The sequence below is a fragment of the Oryzias latipes genome, chromosome 6 (genome assembly GCF_053564925.1).
Source record: "Oryzias latipes strain Hd-rR chromosome 6, Olatipes_Hd-rR_3.1".
Classification (NCBI taxonomy): Eukaryota; Metazoa; Chordata; class Actinopteri; order Beloniformes; family Adrianichthyidae; genus Oryzias; species Oryzias latipes.
The window spans coordinates 13,302,433-13,324,142 of record NC_136242.1 but is presented as its reverse complement, the minus strand read 5'-3'; the positions used below and the strand labels follow the sequence as shown (position 1 = coordinate 13,324,142).

Here is a 21,710-nt window from a genome sequence, read left to right as displayed (position 1 = left end):
ACACTCACCATCAAGGTTTTATATATATATTTTTCGGTGAAACCAATAGTGGTATGTAATGTGAATGGAATCATGCTGTCACTACTTTAAACTAAAAACTGATGGTTTAAAAGGGCTTCTGGTGTTGGGAAAAATGTCCCTGTTTTGACTGTCTTCTGAGCTCTCACAAGTCCTCTGGTGGTGTTCCATCCAACACAGCAACTGTGCAGTAACCTGAGATGAGTTTAAATATTACAGCGAGTCACTAACACGGTGCCCTCGTTATAATAATTTAGGCACTATGTACATGTAGAGGTTCTTGGACCCTCTGGAGTGTCAGCATGTCTGTGAAAGCCGTAGCCCTCTACACTTTTTTGAGTGAAAACAAAGAGGAGATCAGCATCCAGGAGAATGAAGAGTTGACTATCTTCGATGAAAACTCACTGGACGGCTGGTATCTTGGGGAGAACAGTCGTGGGGAGAGGGGTCTCTTCCCCAAAACCTATGTGGAGGTCGTTCGCACACGCTCCAACTCCAATGTGACAGACTGCTCTATCAGCCCTGAGGGCTCCCTGGGGAACGACTCCCCCTACTTCTCGTCCACCCCAAACACCTCGGGCCAGATCAACGATGAGGACTACTACGATGATTGGGACGACTGGGACGACGGATCCACCGTGGTGGACGACGGTGATCACATCAGGACCCCCGGAGCTAACGGCTATGCCCACCAGACCCCGACGTCAAACAACCCCAACGTACACTACAGAGCCAAGTCGGTGTCTGGACCCGACAGCATGTCCGGCTCCAGGAAGGGCAGCATGGTTGGCAGGAACTTGAATAGATTTTCCAGCTTTGTGCGCTCTGGGGTTGAGGCGTTTGTGCTTGGTGATGTACCCATGATGGCTAAGATTGCAGAATCCTACACTATTGAAATGGGTCCTTTGGGACCCAAGTGGAAGGAAAACCCCAACCCTTTCATCTGCTCAATTGAAGATCCCACCAAACAGACAAAGTTCAAGGGCATCAAGACCTACATATCATACAGGGTCACACCAAGTCACACCGGGCGTCCCGTCTACCGGCGCTACAAGCACTTCGACTGGTTGTACAACCGACTGCTAAACAAGTTCACTGTGATCTCAGTCCCTCATTTGCCTGAGAAGCAAGCAACGGGGCGCTTTGAAGAGGACTTCATCGAGAAGCGCAAGAGGCGCCTGATACTGTGGATGAACCACATGACCAGTCACCCCGTTCTCTCCCAGTACGAAGGCTTTGAGCACTTCCTCATGTGTGCCGACGATAAACAGTGGAAACTGGGCAAGAGGCGGGCTGAGAAGGATGAAATGGTGGGCGCCCATTTCATGCTGACTCTTCAGATCCCCAATGAGCACCAGGACCTTCAGGATGTGGAGGAGCGGGTTGACAACTTTAAGACCTTCGCCAAAAAAATGGATGACAGCGTGATGCAGCTCACAAATGTGGCCTCCGAGCTGGTGAGAAAACATCTGGGTGGATTCCGGAAGGAGTTCCAGCGACTGGGGAACGCCTTTCAGTCCATCAGCCAGGCGTTTATGCTGGACCCCCCCCATCGCTCGGACGGCCTCAACAATGCCATTTCCCACACCGGCCGCACCTATGAGAACATCGGGGAACTGTTTGCAGAGCAACCTAAGTATGACCTCTTCCAGATGTTGGATAAGCTGTCCCTTTATCAAGGCCTACTCGCCAACTTCCCGGACATTATTCACCTGCAGAAAGGTAATTATCACACCTTTGAGCATGTTTACCTAGTGTGTGATCATTTTACAGTGTGTATGCATGCAACTGGTACAAAGATGGAGGATTATTGCACCAATAATCAGTGTATCCCAGGCATCTCAGTGGTTTGTCTGCACACATAAGCAAAGGTAGCTTCATGCTCCGTCAGGTTATATTAATGCATTAAAGGCTACTGGAAGTTTTTGCCGATTCCTTTTTTATTTAAATTGGTAATATCACACATGTGCTAAAACAGTGAATCATGGCGTCAGGGAGGACCCTTGGCTTACACGCCCATCATTCTGTGTGACAAATACTTTCAACAACCTGTATGAACAGGTTTTGTGCAGAAGGAGTGAGCATGCTGTCGTTTTTCTCTTTGGTAATCAGATCGTATTTCATCAGTAGAGTGAATTAAAAAAATAATTTTATTAGACAGAATATCACACTCTTCCCCCTTTTGGCGATATGTCTTGCTTTTGTGTGAGAAGCTTTTTTTTAATTTAGAAATGTTAACCCCTGCCTCGCCCAGCCCCACAGCGGGACACCAGTGAGTCCCACATGACTTCTGAGGAAGGGCTCTGCAAACTCAACAAACACTCTTTTGATGTTCATGTGTCTTCTTGGCTCTCCAGATAGGGTTCTGTTGAGATCTAAAGGGTGAAGCAATCCCAGTCCAGAGCTGCTCTCCGTGTCCCAGGACACCTAGACTGCTTTAGTCTGATATCCTGTTAGCTCACAGACCCACTCGATAAAAGTTGGAGTCATAGGTATATGGTGAAAAAAATGAAATACAGAAGTGGAATTGCTCCACAGAGAGTCCTACCACCCTTTTATGTAAAGTTTGAAGAACAAAAACACCATCTGTATTTAAAATTGGTTCAATGATTGACTTTACCGACCTATAACCATAAAGAAAACACCTTTGTTCTTCTTTGGTTCCTCTTTTGTGGATTTATCTACATTGTTCCATTTGTTCCTCTGTTTGTCTCATCTTGAACCTCGTGGTCTCAGTTATTAGTTTGGCACATCTGATCCCCAAATTATTAGAGAATCAGAGGGAGATCAGGTGAAAGAGACCCAACCCCCCATCATAAACATCTGGGTTCCTTGGTTGAGATTTCTGATCGGAACTTCATATGTTGCTGTTTTATGTTTTTTTTTCTTGTGATTTTGTCTCATTTCTTCCATAAGGGTATTCACTTTCTCATATCAATTCAAATAAAATACAGGACGTGATGGATTTAGTTACATATGACATGTTGGAGGGTCTGTTTGTGTGTGTTTGCCTGTGAGTACATCTTTTGTTTATCTGTGGAGAAGCTCTGCAGCAGTGTCCGGGTAGAGTCCGGTCCACATGCCTCCCCTGGATGTGACCAGTGTTGTGCTGAACCAGATACAGCTGTGGCAACACTTAAAAGACAGAACATCTAGGTCAGCCCTTTCCAGTTTACTCCTCCTCCTCTCTTTGTCCTCATTGCATGCTTGGAGCAAAATCTTGGTTAGTGTCTGCTCTAGAAGGATGACTTACAGATTTTCTTCTTTTTTAAGAAAACTGTCTGGCTTAAAAAAAAAATCTCATTGGTGCTGCAGACATCAGTCTCACAGCTGTCTTGACTCGACACTTTCTCTGGTTTCGGTGCTCGAGGAACATAAATTCAGCCGGCGGTGGAGTCTCCTGACAGCGTTTCTCTGCCAACGCGAATCCCACATCCGTTTACATTTCTATACAATTGAAGGTCCTGATCTGGAGGCTTAATAACCCAGCATTGTTAGAGAATAAAGGCCCTTTAAAGCTTTTGTGCCAGAGGCAGATGTGAAAACTGCGGGCTGCAGACACGGCTTGCCACAGTTTCTTGCTTTGCTCTCTCGATGAGACTGCTAGTTTGAACACATTTTGAATTGTTGGTTCTGCGCCGTGCCAGGCTTCAACACCAGAGCTGTTGCCAGCAACAGCCAAATAACATGCTCTCTGAACTCATGTAACTCTATTTGTGCAATTGACGTAAATCCATTGGATTCTGACGTGGAATCTGTGTTGGATAGGTTTCTGAGGTGTCAAAATCCACTGGTTTACATTGACTGGGTATACACTGTACTACTGTAAAGAGTAGCATATTGGCGCAAAGTTGCTTTTCCCCATGTTAGAATCTGCTGGTTTATGTTGGTTGGATAAACTTTTTACTATTGTTAAGTGTAGCATAACGGCACATAGCAGTTTTTCTCCGGGTTAGAATCCATTGGTTTACGTTGATTACATAAATGGTTTACAATTTTAAAATGTAGCATAACGGCGCATAGCCATTTTTGAACACGTTAGAATCCATTGGTTTACATTGATTACATAAATGTTTTAATGTACAAAAGTGTAGCATATCAGTGCACAGCAGTTTTTCTCCACGTTAAAGTGCGTTGGTTTACGTTGATTACGTAAATGTTTTACTATTGTACAGTGTAACATATCGGCACAAGGCTGCTTTTCTCTGATTCAGAATCTGCTGGAATTACCATAATTGCGTAAAAGGCTTAAAGAGGTTTTGAAATTTAAACGTCCACACTGGAGCTAAAACTTTGATGCTAAAGGGTTGATAAGATCCAAAAAAACCACATGCAAGAGACACATCTGCATCGACTGCATCTGCTATTCTTGTTATTAACGCAGACGTCTTGTTGTTTAGGTTTTACATCTTATACAAAAGCACCTTAGGTTTGGAGTTGATCTATTCTGGACCTAAAACGAGTAAGCCTAAGTCTTTGGTCACTCTCTTGGATTTGTGAAGAAAGGCGAGATCTTGGTGTTGCGTTTATAACATTTAACATAATAAACATAAAACACTAAAGTATACAAGTGTGCTTGGTTTAAAAAATTGCTAAAGTTTATCTGGATCCTGGTGTCGAGCAAACAGTTGGGTTTGGATTCAGATCTCCTGTGTGGTTCTTTGCAGCACAGCAAATTAAAGGGTGGAGGTAAAGCTGAGGAAGTCTGCGACAAAAGCATTTAAAGTCAAAAAGATAATCAAAAAGAAAGAAAAAAGAAGAGCAAATGAAATTGACTTTGGAAAATGAGCTGAGTCTCGGCAAAAAGTTTTTTCCCCTTCTTCAGCTTTGTATTACTCAGTCTTACTCCTTAAATGAGCAGCTGTTGTAGCTTGTTGTGGTGTGTCCAAGCGACGGTTTTCCTTTCTGGAGAGTTTAGTATGAAATCGAAACCAAGCAAAGATGAAGACGTCCAAATGAACTGCAGCATTTCTTTATGCTGAAATTGAGTGAGGGTTCCACCGTTCTCCATCCACCTGCACCACTTCTGGGCCTTTAGAAGATGTAATTTTTCTGAAACTTTGAAGACTTTTGCAAACCAACCTACCTAATAATCTGATCTAGTGGTCGTTTCAGTTTTGGCTGCTTTCTAAAGTATATTGACGGAAAAACTGGACTGAGGAGCACCGTCTGCCTCCTTACGACATGATAGGGGTTTGCATTCCCCTCATACAACACAATGCGTCTTTGTCAGCACGTGCTGCGATTTGAGAAGTGGGGTTTAAGTTTCCTGCATGTGCTGCAGCCGCTCCTTTACTCACAAGGGTCACGAAGGTTAACTGGCACCCAGTATGACCGTCTACAAGCAGAATGGGCGGTTGGCCCCACCGTTGCACTGTTCAAACATGCTGCGCGGCATTCGGTGGGTGGACTGCAATGACGGCGTCCAGCAAATGTTTTTTCAACCCCCCCACTGCTGACTCATATCTCTCAATAACTGCCGGGGGGGTTCTAAGCTGCTTGTGTCCTCATGCTTGTTCCTTCTTGTATGTGTCGGCCCGGTGCAGCGCGGTTTCACAGATGTGCCTGGGAACCTGGTCTTTTTTGGCACCGCCATCATTGATTCATAGAAAGGAGTTATCTCCCGTCTGGGAAAGTAATCCCAGCGGGCGTGTCTGAACCAAGATGAAACGATTTTGCTTTCCGGTCAATATCACAGTGTAAACGTACAGCTCTTACAAAACTGATTCGGCCTTTTTGATGACGATTGGTCTTTTACCAACTCTTATCAAAGATTTTGAAAGAATAAAGCAAAGATCAACGTTGACAGTTCATTTATTTTTCTCTTTATTTGTTACTTCAGTTGCTCTTTATTATCCAGCAATTAAACAATATTGAATAAAGACAGAAACGTCATCAGTATTTTAGCACCTCTCCCAGATATCCCCTACAGGAAATGCAGCTGTCGTCATCACTGATGCTCAAACTGTTCTGACGACAGACATGAAAGGAGGATCATCTCCGGGAGCAGCAGGGAATCGTTCTGGTTGTAGTTGCTGAGTCACTGGACTAGAAACTAGTTGTTGTTGCAGCTTCACCAAACCCACCTGGGTCAAAATGTCCTCATGGCTTGAGGTTTGCATCTTGGTGGACATGAACTATGTACAGTCACTGGACATGCAACTCATCTGTCACAGAGCAGATTGGGATGATGCCAGACAGAATGTCCTCACACGTATTTGACCCCTTGAACCCTGAACTTATCAAAGAAACTCCTGTTTTTTTTTTTTTTTTACACATCTGAGCTGTTCTTGCTGTGACGTGAGGACAACAAGCTGTTGTGGAGCGGGTTCCGCGTCTTGGTCCACACTGGGGTTCAGATCACTAACTGTCTACACCGAGGGGGTGGGGTTGGGCCAATTTGTTGCAAGTAATGTTTTTACTTTTTATTTAATGTTTGTAGCCATTTTGACCGTCTCCAATCCCTGACCTTTCTGGATAAAAAGGACTGAAGACCCGACTGAAGTCCGTTATTAGAACCCGTCCAGTCTAGAGCTGACTATTAACCAGCCACCTATCGATCAAAAAAGCCCAACTCCATTTGAATGTAATGATGAGGTTCACAAACATTTAACACCATTACAATTACTACTAATGCTAACTTCAGCAACAAAGGGGAAAAACTGTTTTGGAACCACACTGCAGTAATGCTAATTGATGGCCACCTAGTGGTTACCTGGAGAACTGACCTGACTAAGATGCTTCGCCTTTTAACGAATCTTCACACAGGAAGTGAAAGTGTTTCCAATTGTTGGAAACGACCTGATCTGGATCAAACGACTATAGTGAATGCATTCTAAACAAAAAGTGGCAAACTGGTGATTCTTGCAGTTAGCTAAGACGTCCACATTTTTTCTCTTAACCCTTGAACACGGTGGCATTTAAATAACTCACGCCCTTCGACCTACCGTTTCCGCGATCGACGTGAATTTGCTGATTTTGATGCGGACAAAAGTGACTTTTGTATCCGCGCAAAGCTGCTTTTCTCTGCTTCACAATCCACTGGAATTCCATTAATCGCATTGAAGGTTGAATACTTACGGTAGTCGAAAGAATGTAGACACTGAAGCTAAAGCTCCAGTCTTAAAGGGTTAAACACAGATTGATCGAAATTAATAATTTGATACTTTTTAAGGAGTTACAAAGCTGCTGGTCAATTAAATCAGTGGTTAAAGCTAAATATCCCTCACAGAAGCTCATAGTTTACATTAAATGATGGGAATCTGTTCTGCTACATGTATTTCACTCTGAAACGATTGACTGTATGACAGAATTGGACTGACTGACTGACTTCTATTGAGAGCTATAAGTCAGTCATTCTATTTGTCAGGATAAAGTCTTGCTCTGATACCTTCTCTTAACATCTTCTCGCTAATCCAAAGTATTTTATTTCCTTTATATTTTTTCTTTAACGCGAGTTGTTCAAGTTCTAAACTGGCCAATCAGACGCCTCGGTAGTAGCATCTGGTGCCCGCTGGGCCCTGCCTTGAACGTTTGACAGATTTTCATGAGCTGGCTTTCGGTGGTAGGGGTGTGGCCTTCCAACAAGCTCATTTCCGATTGGCGACAGTAGTTGCCATAGAAACATTGACTCAGATCGACACAGACCAATCCCTGCTTACTGTCGTTGTCTGGCTTCAATATGGCGACATCCGTATCGCAGAAAAATTGGCTTCATTTCGCTCAAGCCGGAAGTAAGGCATTTTCTATGGGTGACTTCAAACTCACTCAGTCCAGTTCTCATTTACAGTCAATTGCTGCAACCCAAAAATAAAAAAATGTTAGACATCAATAGAGTAAAAACCTCCACCAGACAACTAAAACTGTCTTTGCAAGTGTTGTTAAAGTCTTAGTCACAACTGCCCTAAAGTGTGGCTTAAGGATAATGTACAACAGCATCACGCGTACATCATGACAACATGTAGATTATTCTTCCAAATACTTCACAAAATACGTACCACTCCATGACAATGGTATGGTCCATTTACATGACGTCTCTTTAAGGTGACCACACGAGCCTCGAGGGAACAGCAAGACACACCTGCGCTCACCTTAAGATGCAGCCGGTCCACTCTCCAACTCTCAACAGACCCGGAAAACCCAAAATCTACATATGAGTTCATATGACTGAAGCTTAAAATGGGGTGTTTTTCCCAGATATTTAAAGCCTGGTTAGGGTCTGCCCACACAAAAGCCTGAACTTAATAAAACAAAAAAAACAAAAAACCCAATAGTATTGCCATATAGAAAAGATTTCTTAACCTATTATCAAACCCTTACATAACAGAAAAGCTGATGTAATCTCACAAAGACAAAAATAACTATTGTGAGATTTTGTGAGATTTAAAGATATCATAAAAGTCTCTCCTTCAAATCAAATAAAGATGACACATAAAGACATCGTGATTTAGTAAATAATACTCTCTGTTTTGCTAGTTGGGTGTTGACGAAACAGATTTTGACATCTGACATTTTATCAAACTCGTAAAAGTTTTGCTCTCCAAATTTTAAGAGTTTTTTTCTCTCATTGAGGGACAACCGAGCTGAAAAGGGGCTAAAATGAATCACGGTTCACTGCAACAATGTGGAAACACCACAGCAGTTACAAGCAGTAATACAAATTACAGTTCCATATAATAGAAAATAGGGAAATAAACATCACAATAGCATGAAAATTGGACTTGTGGGATGATTTATGATGCAGTTTGTGCAGATGTGAAGGACTGGTACATAATCGTTTGTATCTAAAAAAAAACATCTGTTGGACTTTGTCTTTTTTTGCATTTTCCTCCAGTGAAACAAATGGGGTTCTTTGTCAGTTTTTGCTAAAGCTCCAACAATTTGCGCTCCAGAGCACGAGATAACGTGGTGCGTGCTGGGAAATCTGGGCAGCCGCTGACTAAATATTTCTGATGAATGTAATTCCCCATGCACATTCAGACGTGGTTCTGTTTTCCATCACTACATAATTGCCAAAATTAGAAAAATAAAATCTGGGAATGTGGGTGTGTGGTGCAGAAATTTGAGTTTTTTAGGCTTTTTTTATTTTTTATTTAAAGGTTTAGTTTTTTTTGAAGATACATTTGAGATTTGAGGGAAACACTGTGACTGAATCTCTCAGCAGTATTTTTGCTGTTTTTCTCCTCTTTTACTGAGCTTTGGAGTTCAGTCTCAAACATCAGAACAAGCTGTAGAGTCCCGGTGACCCCACGGGGCAGCCCTGAAGTTCTCCTCCACGTCCTCTCAAATTCCAGTCCCCCTGCACACAATGTCCTTGTCCTTTCCTACTGGTTTGCTGGCTTCTTATCTCCTTGCAGAGGAAAAATAAAGCAATGGTAGTTTGTCTGTTGTGGTGAAATAACCCACCAAACTAGTCCTGTTCAGCAGCTGTCCATCAAGTCTGGTAACCGAGCACAACGGGGCTTTCTACCTTTAGCAAAAATGTACTTTTCTTAGTCTTAACGTGGAAGTTTGACAAATGATAATAGAAAATAATTGGAGATTCTCATTTAGTCTGTAGGAAACTAAATTATCGGTTAATCCATGTTGATTAGAGAAGAAATGGCTGTCAATAGTTTTCATGCCGATACTGTTGCCCTGATGAAATTTGGAACTTATTAGAGACCCATTCAAATATAAGTTGTATTTTTTAACATGTTCTTAAGCCATTTTGTTCATGATGGAGGACATATATAAGGAAAATGAAGATTAAAATTGGATTCCTGAGTATTTCTTAATTCAAATCATTGTGAATCAGGAGCAGACGAATAATACTGTTAGAAAGAGAGCTTATTTTTGATGTAGAAAATGCACTGGGCGGGCCACAAGGACCCTGCTGCAAGCTCTCAGCTCACGGGGAGGGGAAGGGGAGATTGCTCTGGTCTAACAGTTCCACCTACTACTCAGAAGCACATTTCTAATAGCAGAAATAGACCGTCCAACTACTGCTGCTCTGCAGAAGCTATGTCCTGGAAAACGACTTTCAACTTGTATAATAGGAAGTCTTTCTATACCCAAGTGAAAATGACTTGGACTGGATTATAACTCACAACCTTCCAGTCTCAGGCTGGACACTCTACCACAAGGCCACTGAGCTCAGAACAGCTAGACTTTTTATTATTTTTTCTTGTTCATTTTTTGTGCTGTGTTGTACTGACTACCTGCTTGGGGTTTATCTCGTCCTCACCCAACAGTTGCAGGGATAGGCTCCAGCAACCCTGGGATTCCCACTGGGAATCAGTGGATTGGCAGTTTTCATGAATGGATTTAAATAAGGTTTAGAAGTCACACAATCTGCAGACAGACCTGGGAGTTTCCCAGAACTCAGTTGGGAATGCATCGGAAAATTGCTAATCAGCAGGACAAGAAAAATGTATCAAAGAACCCGGCAGCAGTGGATGTTCAACAACTGTTTAGATACAATATTGCAAAATCAAAAATTGGATTTAAGATTTTTCTCACTTTGCTTGCTTCATGGAGGTCCCTGACTGTATATGAGAACTGGACTGAGTGACCCCTCCCCCTTGGCATTCCAAACAGGAAGTACCTGCTGCTTCCAAGAAGTACAAAATCCCATTGACTTCTTTAGAGAAATTAACAGTCATTACCGAACATTCTTCTGTCAGAATAACTATTCTTGCTCTGATACTTTGATACTAATTCTAAATTCTTTTTGGTCTTGATTTTTTTCTCTAGTGAAAGTTATAATCTGACCAATTGGATTTCTCAATCAAAGTGTCGGGTTTCATGCTGAACGTTTGATTGACAGACTCTGCCGAGCCTGGTTTCCAGTGTTAGGGGTGTGGACTTCCAACAAGCTCACACTTTATTGGCAAGAGTGGTTGCTATGGAAACGCTGACTCAGACTGACTCCAACCAATCACTTCTAATTGACGTCTTCTGACTCCACATGGTGACTGAATTGACTTAATGTAGTTGGAGCCGGAACCATTTTCTATGGGTGTCGTCACACACACTCAGTCCAGTTCTCATTTAGAGTCAATGGTTCAAATCCAAACAGAGAATTAATGTCCACTTGCTTTTATTGACCTGTGTCCCCTCAACGGCTACCTTTGCAGTTAGATTTCAGAGAGCAAATGCATAAAAGAAGTTTGTTGTTAAGCGCCAGTTGAGTTGTGTCTGTTAAAAATGTACAAAAAAAAGCATCCTGTGCTGTGCTTAGTGTGTAATGTACCACAATCAGAGGCTGGTCATCAGATGAGGTTTTGTGAGTGACTTTTTTGGACTTTTTGCTAACTTTTAACTTTTTTCAAAGCCTCTTTTAGTTCTGGTCCGTTCAGATTCTTCACTCGAGTTGCTCCATGATGGAGTTTTGGGCATCGTGTTGGTTTTTCAGGAAGTTTACAAACCTGTTATTTGTGTCAGTCGTAACTCACAAACAAGTTGAATCACATTCACATATCACTTGGACAGCTCATCCTTTACCTCATGAGACAAGATTTGCCTGATATCTAATCACATGATCAGCGACTTTCCCATCATGCAGGTTTTCTTCTTTTTTAGTCTTTGCTGGTGCAGCAAAGAACAATATCTCATCTGTTCATTGCAGTGCTTGTCGCAGACGTCAGCCTGGCTGACACACACTCAGAGCAGTGCTCTTTTTTTGCCCCCTTCTTTTATAATGTTTACATTCACTTATCTTAGTCGGGTTTGTCCTTCCAGTGTTTGAAGCCTAAAACCACTGATGCTTATGTTAGCATGCACGCAGACTGGTGAGGCCTTATTTTTTCTTTTTACATAATTAAGTTTAAGACCTTCCAATGTTTTTGTTTAGTCTATGCTCTTGTTATAAATGAAATGTTTTTGCCATTTTCTTTTGGTTATGTCGTGTGTTTCACCACCTTCTTTCATCTTTTTACTGGGCTGTATGATGTTGTCATCTGTTGAAAGTGATCCCCCTGTTTTTTTGTGGGGGTGCCATGCAGCGCAGAGATGAAACTTCATAGAAAAATAACTTTGCTGCTTGTTTTTGCGGTTTGTAACTAACACATTTTTTTTTTGCTATGTTCATATCGGGAATTTGACGTATATTCAAGAATGCACTGAACACGGGTTCTTAAGCACACCTTTAGCATATGGTGTTAACCCTGGACTGTCACTACCCGGTACTAGTGCATGGACTCACATACGTCCCTACCACTGATTGGTTGAAGGTCAATTAGTGTTACTTTTAACGCGCGTTCAATGGACGCACGTTTTGTTTGTAGAGCCCAAAGATGGACTTAAAAACTTGTGTGAGAGTTTTTAACTTGGAAGCTCGAAATGCGCGACTTTTTGTTGGTAGTGGTTGCTTGAACACGTGTTTCCAAGCCCGATGTGAACGTTGCATCAGTGATAGGATCAGGAGCTTTCTTCTCATCCACGCTATTTCATTGTAGCGTTTTTCGTGAGCCTCGAAACTCAAAGATTAGGGCTGCCCAATATGAGAAAAACAGATGATTTGTGATATTAGTAATATGAGTGAAATAGCAAAAACAAATAAAACAACAATTAATACATCATTTTTTATTTCACAGCAACTGTTTAATTCAAATAAAAGTCAACAGAACTTCAGTTATATGCAAAATGACCCATATAGAAGGCGGGTGTCAAACTTAAAAGGACTAAATTCGATTGGTCAATGACGTAAAGGGGTCCATCCGATTGGTCGTTTGCGTAAAGAGCTTTATTTGATCCGTTAAACACTTCAAGCGGCCATGAGATTATGCGTAAACATTTTTTTTTGTGAAAAATTTTTGTAACTTAAACAATCCAAAAACCCGCCCCCACCCTCACATGGTGGCAGCCCCCCCATGGGTTCTCTACGACAGCAATTGATTAAAACAAGGCAAACCAAAGTGTGTTACACACACATAAAAAATATACATATATTCCTAATAATAGTTGACTATGGGAAAAAAAGAGAAATGGTTTATGATACATAGCCAAATCGACAAACAAACAAAAGTAAATATATGAAAATACAAAAACTGGGTGGGGTGAAATGCCCCTACGTTCATTTTCCCAGAATTCTGATCTTCAATTTCATTGTACAATGGACAATGACAATAAAAGCAAATCTTTAACTGCACCACTGCCTCTAACCAAATGTTCAATGGCAGAGACCAAGCTCTGTTTACACTGACAGTGGATAGTTCTGTGTAGGGCCACACGATATATGGAAGGCTCGCGATTTGCGATATTAGTGATCAATGTTGCGATAACGATATAACTTGCAATAGATGAACAAATAGCAAAACAACCAGAAACACCATTTCCATTTCACTGCAACAGTTTAACCTAAATTAGATGCCAAATGACCCTCGTCTACAAAGAGGGCGAGCATCTAACATTAAAGGAGTCCATCCGATTGGTCAAATGCATAAAACTTTGAGGCCACATTTGATCAAAATACTTTTTTCAGCCAATGTTTGGTTGATCAGCTGCTCAAACATCACAAAGTTGACTTAGACTCCACTCAGCTTTTACGACGCCACTTTTTAAGGTTCAAACAGGAAGGATGAAGACTTTAAACAGCTGGGACTGTAAACCTAAGTTGCTTATGAAGAGGAAGAAAAGCGGATCTCCGCAAAAATCATGCTGACTTAGCTCATTAAAGCTGTGCCACAAGGAGTTGGAGAGGTTCTGTCAACACCAGGACCTAAATATGTCAGAGGACATTCAGGAAGAGAAGCTGTCATCAGATTGAAGAGATAAAAGATGGAAGGAGATTTACAGTCCATTTCCTGTTGGTGACCCTGGGTCTGGGGGAAGGCTATGGGAACCTTTAGAGACTCTCATTACAATATCTTTTATGTTTTTGTCCTGGTAACCTAGGCAACACATCTTCGAACAAAATGTGACATTAAACGGCTCCGCTGCCAAACACTGGTGCCAACCTCCCACCAGAGGCAAGGTAGGGTTCAGTGTCTTGCCCAAGGACACTACAACTCATGGGCGTGCAAGGCGGGAATCGAACCTGCAATATTACGATCATGGGTCGACCGCCTTACCGCTGCACCATGACATGAATGTTTATTTTTATAAGTAATTCTCCAAAGTAAATTAGGTTTCGTCTTTCCTTACACAATATTTCCCTCATAAAGTCACTCTTTAGTTCTATTTTCAATGGGGAGGTGGTGGTGGGGAGGCGGTGGGGTGTGGATCAGGGCCACCAGATGGGCGACACACATTTCTTCTACGAGATCCAATGACGCCACACGCTTTTCTACTGACAGACTTAGACAAATTTGAGACAAAAAGTCACAGTTTAAAGCTTTGGTTTCACGCAAAAGGCATGTGAGTGAAACCAAGGCAGTCCATGTTTGGTTTCTGTCCATTCACGTGGATTCATGGGGTAAGATGAGAAGCTTAGGCCCATGGAATGACATCATGGAGAAAAGCAGCTTTGAACAAACTGTGAGTTGTTGAGTTTCCTCGTGGGTCTGATGGTTCTCAGGAGACTTGGTTTTCTCAGACGTTCAGTAGAAAACAAAATGGGAAACTCTGACTTTAACTCGTTTGTTACCAAACCCTGTTGTAGTGTTAAAGTGGAGCAACAAAGGGAAAGTGAAGGATCAGGTGTTTCTAGTTAAAGGGGGCAGTCCAGCAAAGAGAAAAAAACAAAGAGTGTTGAAAATAAAAGCAGTAAATTATGAAATGAAGGTTTTTATGAGTAGTTGGTGGATGAGCAGGAAGAGAGTTTGCTTCTTTGTCTTTCCTTCTTCTTGGGTCACACTCATTTCAGTCAGTAGCATCCTAAAAGACGCAGCTTCTGTAAAGTCTTACTCACAACTGCCCCTGCGGATGGAAACGGGCTGTCTGCAGGTGAAGAATGATCAAACCTGCGCGGGACAGTTCGGTGATCTCTTAAACTAGGGGTGTCAAACTCGATTACTAACTTAGTCTTCATCACTGAGAAGAGCTTCTCACATAGAAATGCGTGCAGAATCCAAAACACGCTTAAGGTCGCGGGCTGAACAGGATAAACGTTAATGGAACTAGACCTTTTTAAATAGACAGAAATTATCATTCTGGGATAAATGGACTTAAACCTTAAATAACTTTTATTTTTTCTCCATAAAAATATATCCTGTCAAAATGATACAAGTTAGAAATAAAGTAAATGATAAAAGAAAAAAAGCTTGAAATTTATTCACTCTTATGTCATTTTGTATAAAAAATAAACTTAAATTTAAAAAATGTTGCTCTCTATAAAATATACTGTCAAAAGTACAAAAATTCAAAACAGGAATGCTGCATAACAAAACAAACAAAAAACCTGGAATTATGGATAAAATCTGTGCTTTTCAGCAATAAATCAAATTCTGTTTTCTTGACTCTTGTGTCATTTTATCAGAGCTGGACGCCTGGCATCTTTTTTTTGTCAATAAGTTGGTTTGTAACTGACTTCTTGGTTCTTTTGTTATCAGACACGGGTAATGTTTGACACATGTCAAAACATGTCAGTTATGTGTCAAACATAACCGTCAGTTAACAACTGCAGACACTATGAACCTTACTGCTCCAAGTTGGTTTGTGTTTGGTGTGAGGTCCTGTGTTGTGGAGATTCTCAGCATGGGCGGCAGGGGCCCATCAGTGAGAAGACACCTGTCTGCTGGTTTGTTAGTCCTCATCACTGAGAAGAGCTTCTAACACAGAAATGCGCGACCAAACATGCCCAAGGTTGGAGCCGCATGTGGACGGAGCTGGGACATTTCTGCAGGAATGGAGTGAATAAACCGCCCGGCCCTGCAGTGTCAAACTTTACCTTCAGCGAGCCAAAACAATGCAACTGCATCTGCATCTGCACAGATTCAGGTTACAACTCAAAATGGCTTTTTTGGTTCTTCCAAGTTACCAAAGCGCCTTGCAAACTCTCAGCAAATATGTATTTGATGTCTCGTAGCGCCATCTTGAACTATATTCTTTCATTTCAGCCACATTCGCTCCTCATATGAGACAAGCGGGTTTAGCAGTGATGTCAGTAAACATTTATTCTGCCTCTAATCGGTTTTAAAAGGCTACGGTTTCAGAATCATCTTTTTCTCTTCGGCAACGTGAGGCCTGCTGAGGCAATGCATTATGGGATGTGTAGTAAAAATCATGCCAGCATTATATTTCGTCTGGCAGCTGAAGCGCTGCATTATGGGATATGTAAAACCAAATAAAGCCCACAGCACTCGTGCGGAACAACCCCCAGTACAGGTCCATGTGACTACAGCTTAACCAATTGACATTTTTGAAGCAGTTTGGTTTAGTGTGAAGGCGAACCAAATGAAGGTGCAAACATTTTCTTGACTTCCTGCCGATAGCCAAGCATAAAAGCAGGTATATACAGTATTCTTCCAAGCTTATCTCAATTCCTTTAGGTTTTAAGTGTGCAAAGGTCTCCAAAGTTCTACAGGGATTTCAAATCACAAAGTTAGCAACTTGGGTATAAGTTGAAGTGGACGTCCAGCCGTTTTGCTAATTAGCTGTTCAATCCTCCTCCAGAAAGTAGGCCTGCACGATAAATCGCAAATTTATCGTCATTGACGGCAAAAATTGCTATAAATCGTTACCTTAAATAGGCTAAAGCAATCTTATGGCAGCTTGAAGTATTTAACGAATCTAATAAATCTATTTATCTGATAGACCCCTTCATGTTGTTGACCAATCGGATGGAGCCCTTTTATGCAGACGAGGGTCATTTGGAGTATAATTTAAGTTATGTTTACTTTTATTTAAATAAAACTGTTGCAGTGAAATGGAAATGATGTTTTTGGGTTGCTATTTGTTCATATATCGCAAGTTATATCGCAATATTGAACATTAATATCCTGCAGACCTAGTAGTCGGTTTAAAAGCTTGTAGATCATATCCTGGTTACAAAAAAAGCCCTGCTCAAAAGCTTTGGTCCTGCTGTCTCCTCAGCCACACAATCTCCTTTTCTCCTCCCTTTTTTCACTGTCATCTCCATCTGAGGCTCTCGGTATCTTTCCAGGCTAAGACTCATAAATTTGTCACCCGTGGAACATTGTGGTAGCTTGTCTGGTCGAGCAAGATAAACAAATCCTGACTTTTCACACCACCACCCATTAATCAAGGAAAATGGGTCTTTTTGCATTCCATGGAGAATTCTTCTTTTTTTTTTAAGTTTTATTATTGAAACAAGTAATGTAACAAGCATTTATCAATTTTATTTAGATTAAAAATCTATGCTTTCAAACTAAATATTTCATAATAGTAATAAAACACAGAGCATCTTGTTTAGAAGGGCTTTTTCCTTTATATCCCACACACATCCTATCCATTGATGCACATTCTCCTCTCACGTGTGGAGCAGACTCCATGAATGTAGGTCAGCTCTGCCGTCTGCAGTTCGCCTCCTCCTCTGCTGGAACGCAGTGCGAGTGCTGTTCATGCTTTCCCACACTTATGCCAGGAATTCCAGAAGAAACGCAGCGTAGCATGACTGACACTTCAGGGATTTGAAAGTCCCTCCTGCTCGACACACAGAGAAAGAAAAGGCAACGTTTTGCACTCAGAGTGTGCAGGGTTGGTTGTACGCGATCAACTCATGAGTCCGATGCTAGAAAGCCATGAGGGCCTGTGGGCTTCCGTGTTTTCCGCTTGGAAAATGAGCTCATGGCAGTCTGTGTGGATGCGGTTCTAACGTGTCCTCGATGGGCTGAAGCTAAAGGTTTGGTATGCAGTAAAACAAGAAGTGACTGCGTCATTTCCCCAACGAAAGGCCAAAGCTTCCAGTTGTTCCTTCTGTTGGAAATTCACAATATGTGTTCTTAGTCGTTTTAGCCAAAGCTGAAGATATTCACCTGAAATTACTCCTTAACTTCTGCATTACAGAGCTGTTATGCATACACATGCAAAACGCTGTAAAAATTCTAAATTTAACCTTTTTGGTGTTTATTTTATACCTTATTTTACTTTTTCTTTATTAAATGGTCTTTTACTTCCTGCTAGAAATAAACAAAAGCTTAAAGAGTTCCTATTAAAGGTCCAGATCTCCAATAAGAAAAATTCAATGCAGTTTGCAAAATGTTTTTGTTTTTTAATTAAAACTACGGTAAGTTAAAAAGAACCAAACAGTAAGAGAAAAAACGTAAAAAAAGTCCTATTAAAGTGCCCTAAAGAGTAATGTTTTAGCGCAGTTATTCTGAGAATATTTCTAAAGTGTTTAGAAACTCTCTTAACTCTTACCCTGTCTGTTTCCAAGAGCTCTATTGTGTTACATTGTGCTATTTTAACATGACTAATTACTTTAAAATATATTCTTTTCTGTTTAGTTTACTGGTTAGCATAGATTTCTGTTTTTGCGTAACACAGCTAATAAATATCTTTTGAGGGATTTTGACCAAAAAATGTTTGGAAAACTCTTACTAACTTTTCTGCATCTAATAAATTAATCAAAGTGGCAGTTTTTGGGTTCAGGATAGGAATGTAACACTTCCTCCATGAACCACGAATTTCACTGTTTGGGACTATTTGTAAATGGAATTAAACGCCAGCTTGTCAAATATTTAAAAACAACAAAAAATACACTGAACGTTTTAAACAAATCAGACTCTTTTTTTTTTTTAAACGTTGGAAACTGAATTGGGATTTAATGGAGTCCAAAACGAGACTTGATTGGCAAATGTGTGCTAAGCTAGCTTTAGCCCCAAATTTGCCATGTGCTCAATGCAAAAAAAAAAAAGTGAAACATCTTATCTCACTGCCCAAAGCAATGCTGCTCAGGAATTTTGGTTGTGGTTGCTCTGGCAACTGTTTGCTTACGATTCACACTCATTCAGTAGAAAACAAACGTGGAAGAACTTCGGCGTGCAATACCACTCATGGCCACTGGGAGATTCCTTTTCTGCAGGCACTCGCTTATGGAAATGCTACATCAGTATTTTTCCCATAATCCACTGTGAATATTAGCCACATATGTTCCTCTGCATTGGTGGGCTTGTGTTCTTCCTGAACAGTACCCCATAATTACATGAACACCACCACACGTTTCCAGGCTTTAGGTGTCCGTCTCCAGCGTTAACTGCAGGATTGTTTCTGCCTTGGTAGCAGTTGACATGTCAGTGGGACATTACTGTGGTTTTATCCATCATCACTGGGACTGGACTCACTGTAGAAAGTGCAGTTTTCCTTCAGGTTATCTGCTGGGGCAGCAGCAGGCACTCAAAGAGGCTGAACAAGCTGAACAGCCGGCTCCCTGGAGAGAACTGTGCACAAAAGGACGTCCCATAATAACAAAAAGGGAAATGTCTCAGTCATTTGCCCAAAGAAAGTCTTTCTGAGTGAGTTCTTTTCAGCTCACATCCAAAATATGTAGGAACAGAATGCTCCGGAACCAGGTCCAGTAACTGCAGCCATGCAGAACCAAAGCATCAGACATAGTGAAAACACAAGGGGATCAGACAAAGCATATGAAAAGCAAAAACAGCAGGGAACAGCTCCGAACCCTGCTGGATCCATGCTGACTGCTGAGAAGATTGGGTGGAGGTGGGATTGGTGCAGAAAAAACCTGGAGAGACAAACCATGCTGAAACTTGTTGGTGAAGGAAACCCACAGCACCCATACGGGTCAACCTCCCATATGGATGCATGTGACTAAGGCTTCATCCACTAAAGTGTGGCGTAAGGTGACCGTACGATGGCATCACCTATGCGTCATAAGTGTTTGCAACTTATATTATCCATACAAATACTTCCCAATACAGTTACCACACTCACAACAATGGCATGTTCCATTTTCATGGCAAAATGGGTCAACTCATGTACAGGAGCATGTAACTTCTTTTCATAGTGTAGCGGGAGTATTTTTTGATGTCATAGTACTATGTGAGGAAGAAAAAGCATTAGTTAGTGGCAAAAAGTCCTAATTTCTTTGTGTATTATCCCACTTTTAACTGGATTTTTACTCTTTTTCTCTCCATTTAGGAGCTTTTGCGAAGGTGAAGGAGAGCCAGCGGATGAGTGACGAAGGAAAGATGGATCAGGGGGAAGCAGACGGCATCCGGAAGCGCTGCCGGACTGTGGGCTTCGCCCTTCAGGCAGAAATGAGCCACTTCCATGAGCGGAGAGAGGTGGACTTCAAAGACATGATGCAGGCCTACCTCAAGGAACAGATAGCCTTCTACCAGCGTGTTGTCCAGCAACTGGAGCGCACCCTGCGCATGTATGACTCTTTGTAAAGACGTCAAACTGCCTTTTGGGTCGATGTGACCCCTCCAAACCATCCAAACAAAAAGAGGGACAATTAAAGACGCAGGAGTTACTGGAATTCTGTATAAAAGCCAGTCGGTTCTTTGCTTTGATGGATTCAAAGTTACCTTTTTTTTTGTTTTCCTTGAAGATCTACTGTATATTTTATATCTGCAATACACTTTACAAAGGCAATGTCCCGGCCTGTTGCTTATTTTCATAATTTAAGATGTTTATAACAGTAAAGTGATTGTATAGGTTTCAGATTTATAGTGGATCTATAGTTTTATTGTTATATCCCAACATTAAAGCCAGAAAACGGGTTCTGTTTTGTCCCCTTCTCTCCAGCTTTGTGCTTTCTGGCTTCTTGAGCAGAAACGCATCATATCACTAAAAATAATTCCAAAATGAAAGTCCAAAATCATTTAAACATTCTTTTATTTTGTGAGTGGCTCATGAAATATTCTAGATGTTGTTGAGCAGACCAAAGCAAACAGTTTTTGTTCTGATAAACATCTGTCTTAAAGTTAGCACCGGGACAAAAGCCTTTACTGTACAGGTCATTTTCTTGAGGTTATTTGGATAAACAATATGCTTTATGAGGACACGCAACGTTCAAACGTTTTTAAAGTGGAATGTGTGTTTTGGATGTAGCGGGGCAAGTGGTTAGAATGAGCTGACATTTGGGACAAGTTTGCACATGTTTTTCTATTGGTCATAGTCAGTGGGTGTGTTTATGTTGTGTAGCCAAAGGCTGTTAATGAGCAGAGAGCTGTGCGGATCGATGGCCTTTTCCACTGTGGATAAGCAGAAGTGTGTATCTTTATATGCAACAGCTGGACTAAATAAATAAATAAACACAATGAAAAGTCTTTAAACCATAAAACAACCAAGGGTCACTGTGTTTTTATGCATTGGGTGAAATGATTACGGCTGCTGTCATGTCAGCACACAACACTATTTAGTTAGTAGCTCTTAATAAAACATGTTGCGCAAATAGAAAGAACTCCCTGAATAGCGTTGATGCTTATAGCTTCACCTACAGTTCAAGTAAAGGCAAAAAAAAAAACAGTTTCCACATGGGAAATAGACCTAAACTCAGTAACCCTTGTGCTATCCTAGGCACTTTAATATTGGAAGTTGGGTCATCTAGACCCACAAGACAGTGCTCTGAACTTTTTTTCTTCAATGATTTGTGATCTTCACTGGTGTCCATGGATTACATGAAGTCCTTTTCACCTTTATTCACCTTTGTTATGGTAGGGAGAACACGTCAATGTAAGGGTGGGGTCATCTGGGCCCCTGAAATGTACAATTTTGGTTAGAGTGTTAATGCTGCAGTGTAACGCATCTCTGCTTGATATACAGCTGAATAACGACAACAGAGTTTTAAAATAAGACTGTAGCTTTGATGTAGCCTTTAAACTAAAAGATAAAATGAGAGTTAGGAG

General features: G+C 41.3%; 1 protein-coding gene across 1 annotated transcript; it reads left to right on the top strand.

Annotated features, from left to right (window-relative positions):
* The first annotated feature begins 67 nt into the window (after positions 1-67).
* snx33 (sorting nexin 33) lies at positions 68-21,148 on the top strand. Its single transcript, XM_004069477.5, has 2 exons — positions 68-1,740; positions 19,996-21,148. The coding sequence occupies exons 1-2, from the start codon at positions 321-323 to the stop codon at positions 20,247-20,249; spliced, it is 1,674 nt and encodes a 557-aa protein (XP_004069525.1). The 5' UTR covers positions 68-320; the 3' UTR covers positions 20,250-21,148.
* Positions 21,149-21,710: the final 562 nt, after the last annotated feature.

Bases quoted from the DNA above. Each gene is read 5' to 3' on its own strand.
- snx33 (XM_004069477.5), top strand. From the start codon at position 321: ATGTCTGTGAAAGCCGTAGCCCTCTACACTTTTTTGAGTGAAAACAAA. The intron at 1,741-19,995 runs GTAATTATCACA...CTCTCCATTTAG, and splicing joins CATTATTCACCTGCAGAAAG to GAGCTTTTGCGAAGGTGAAG.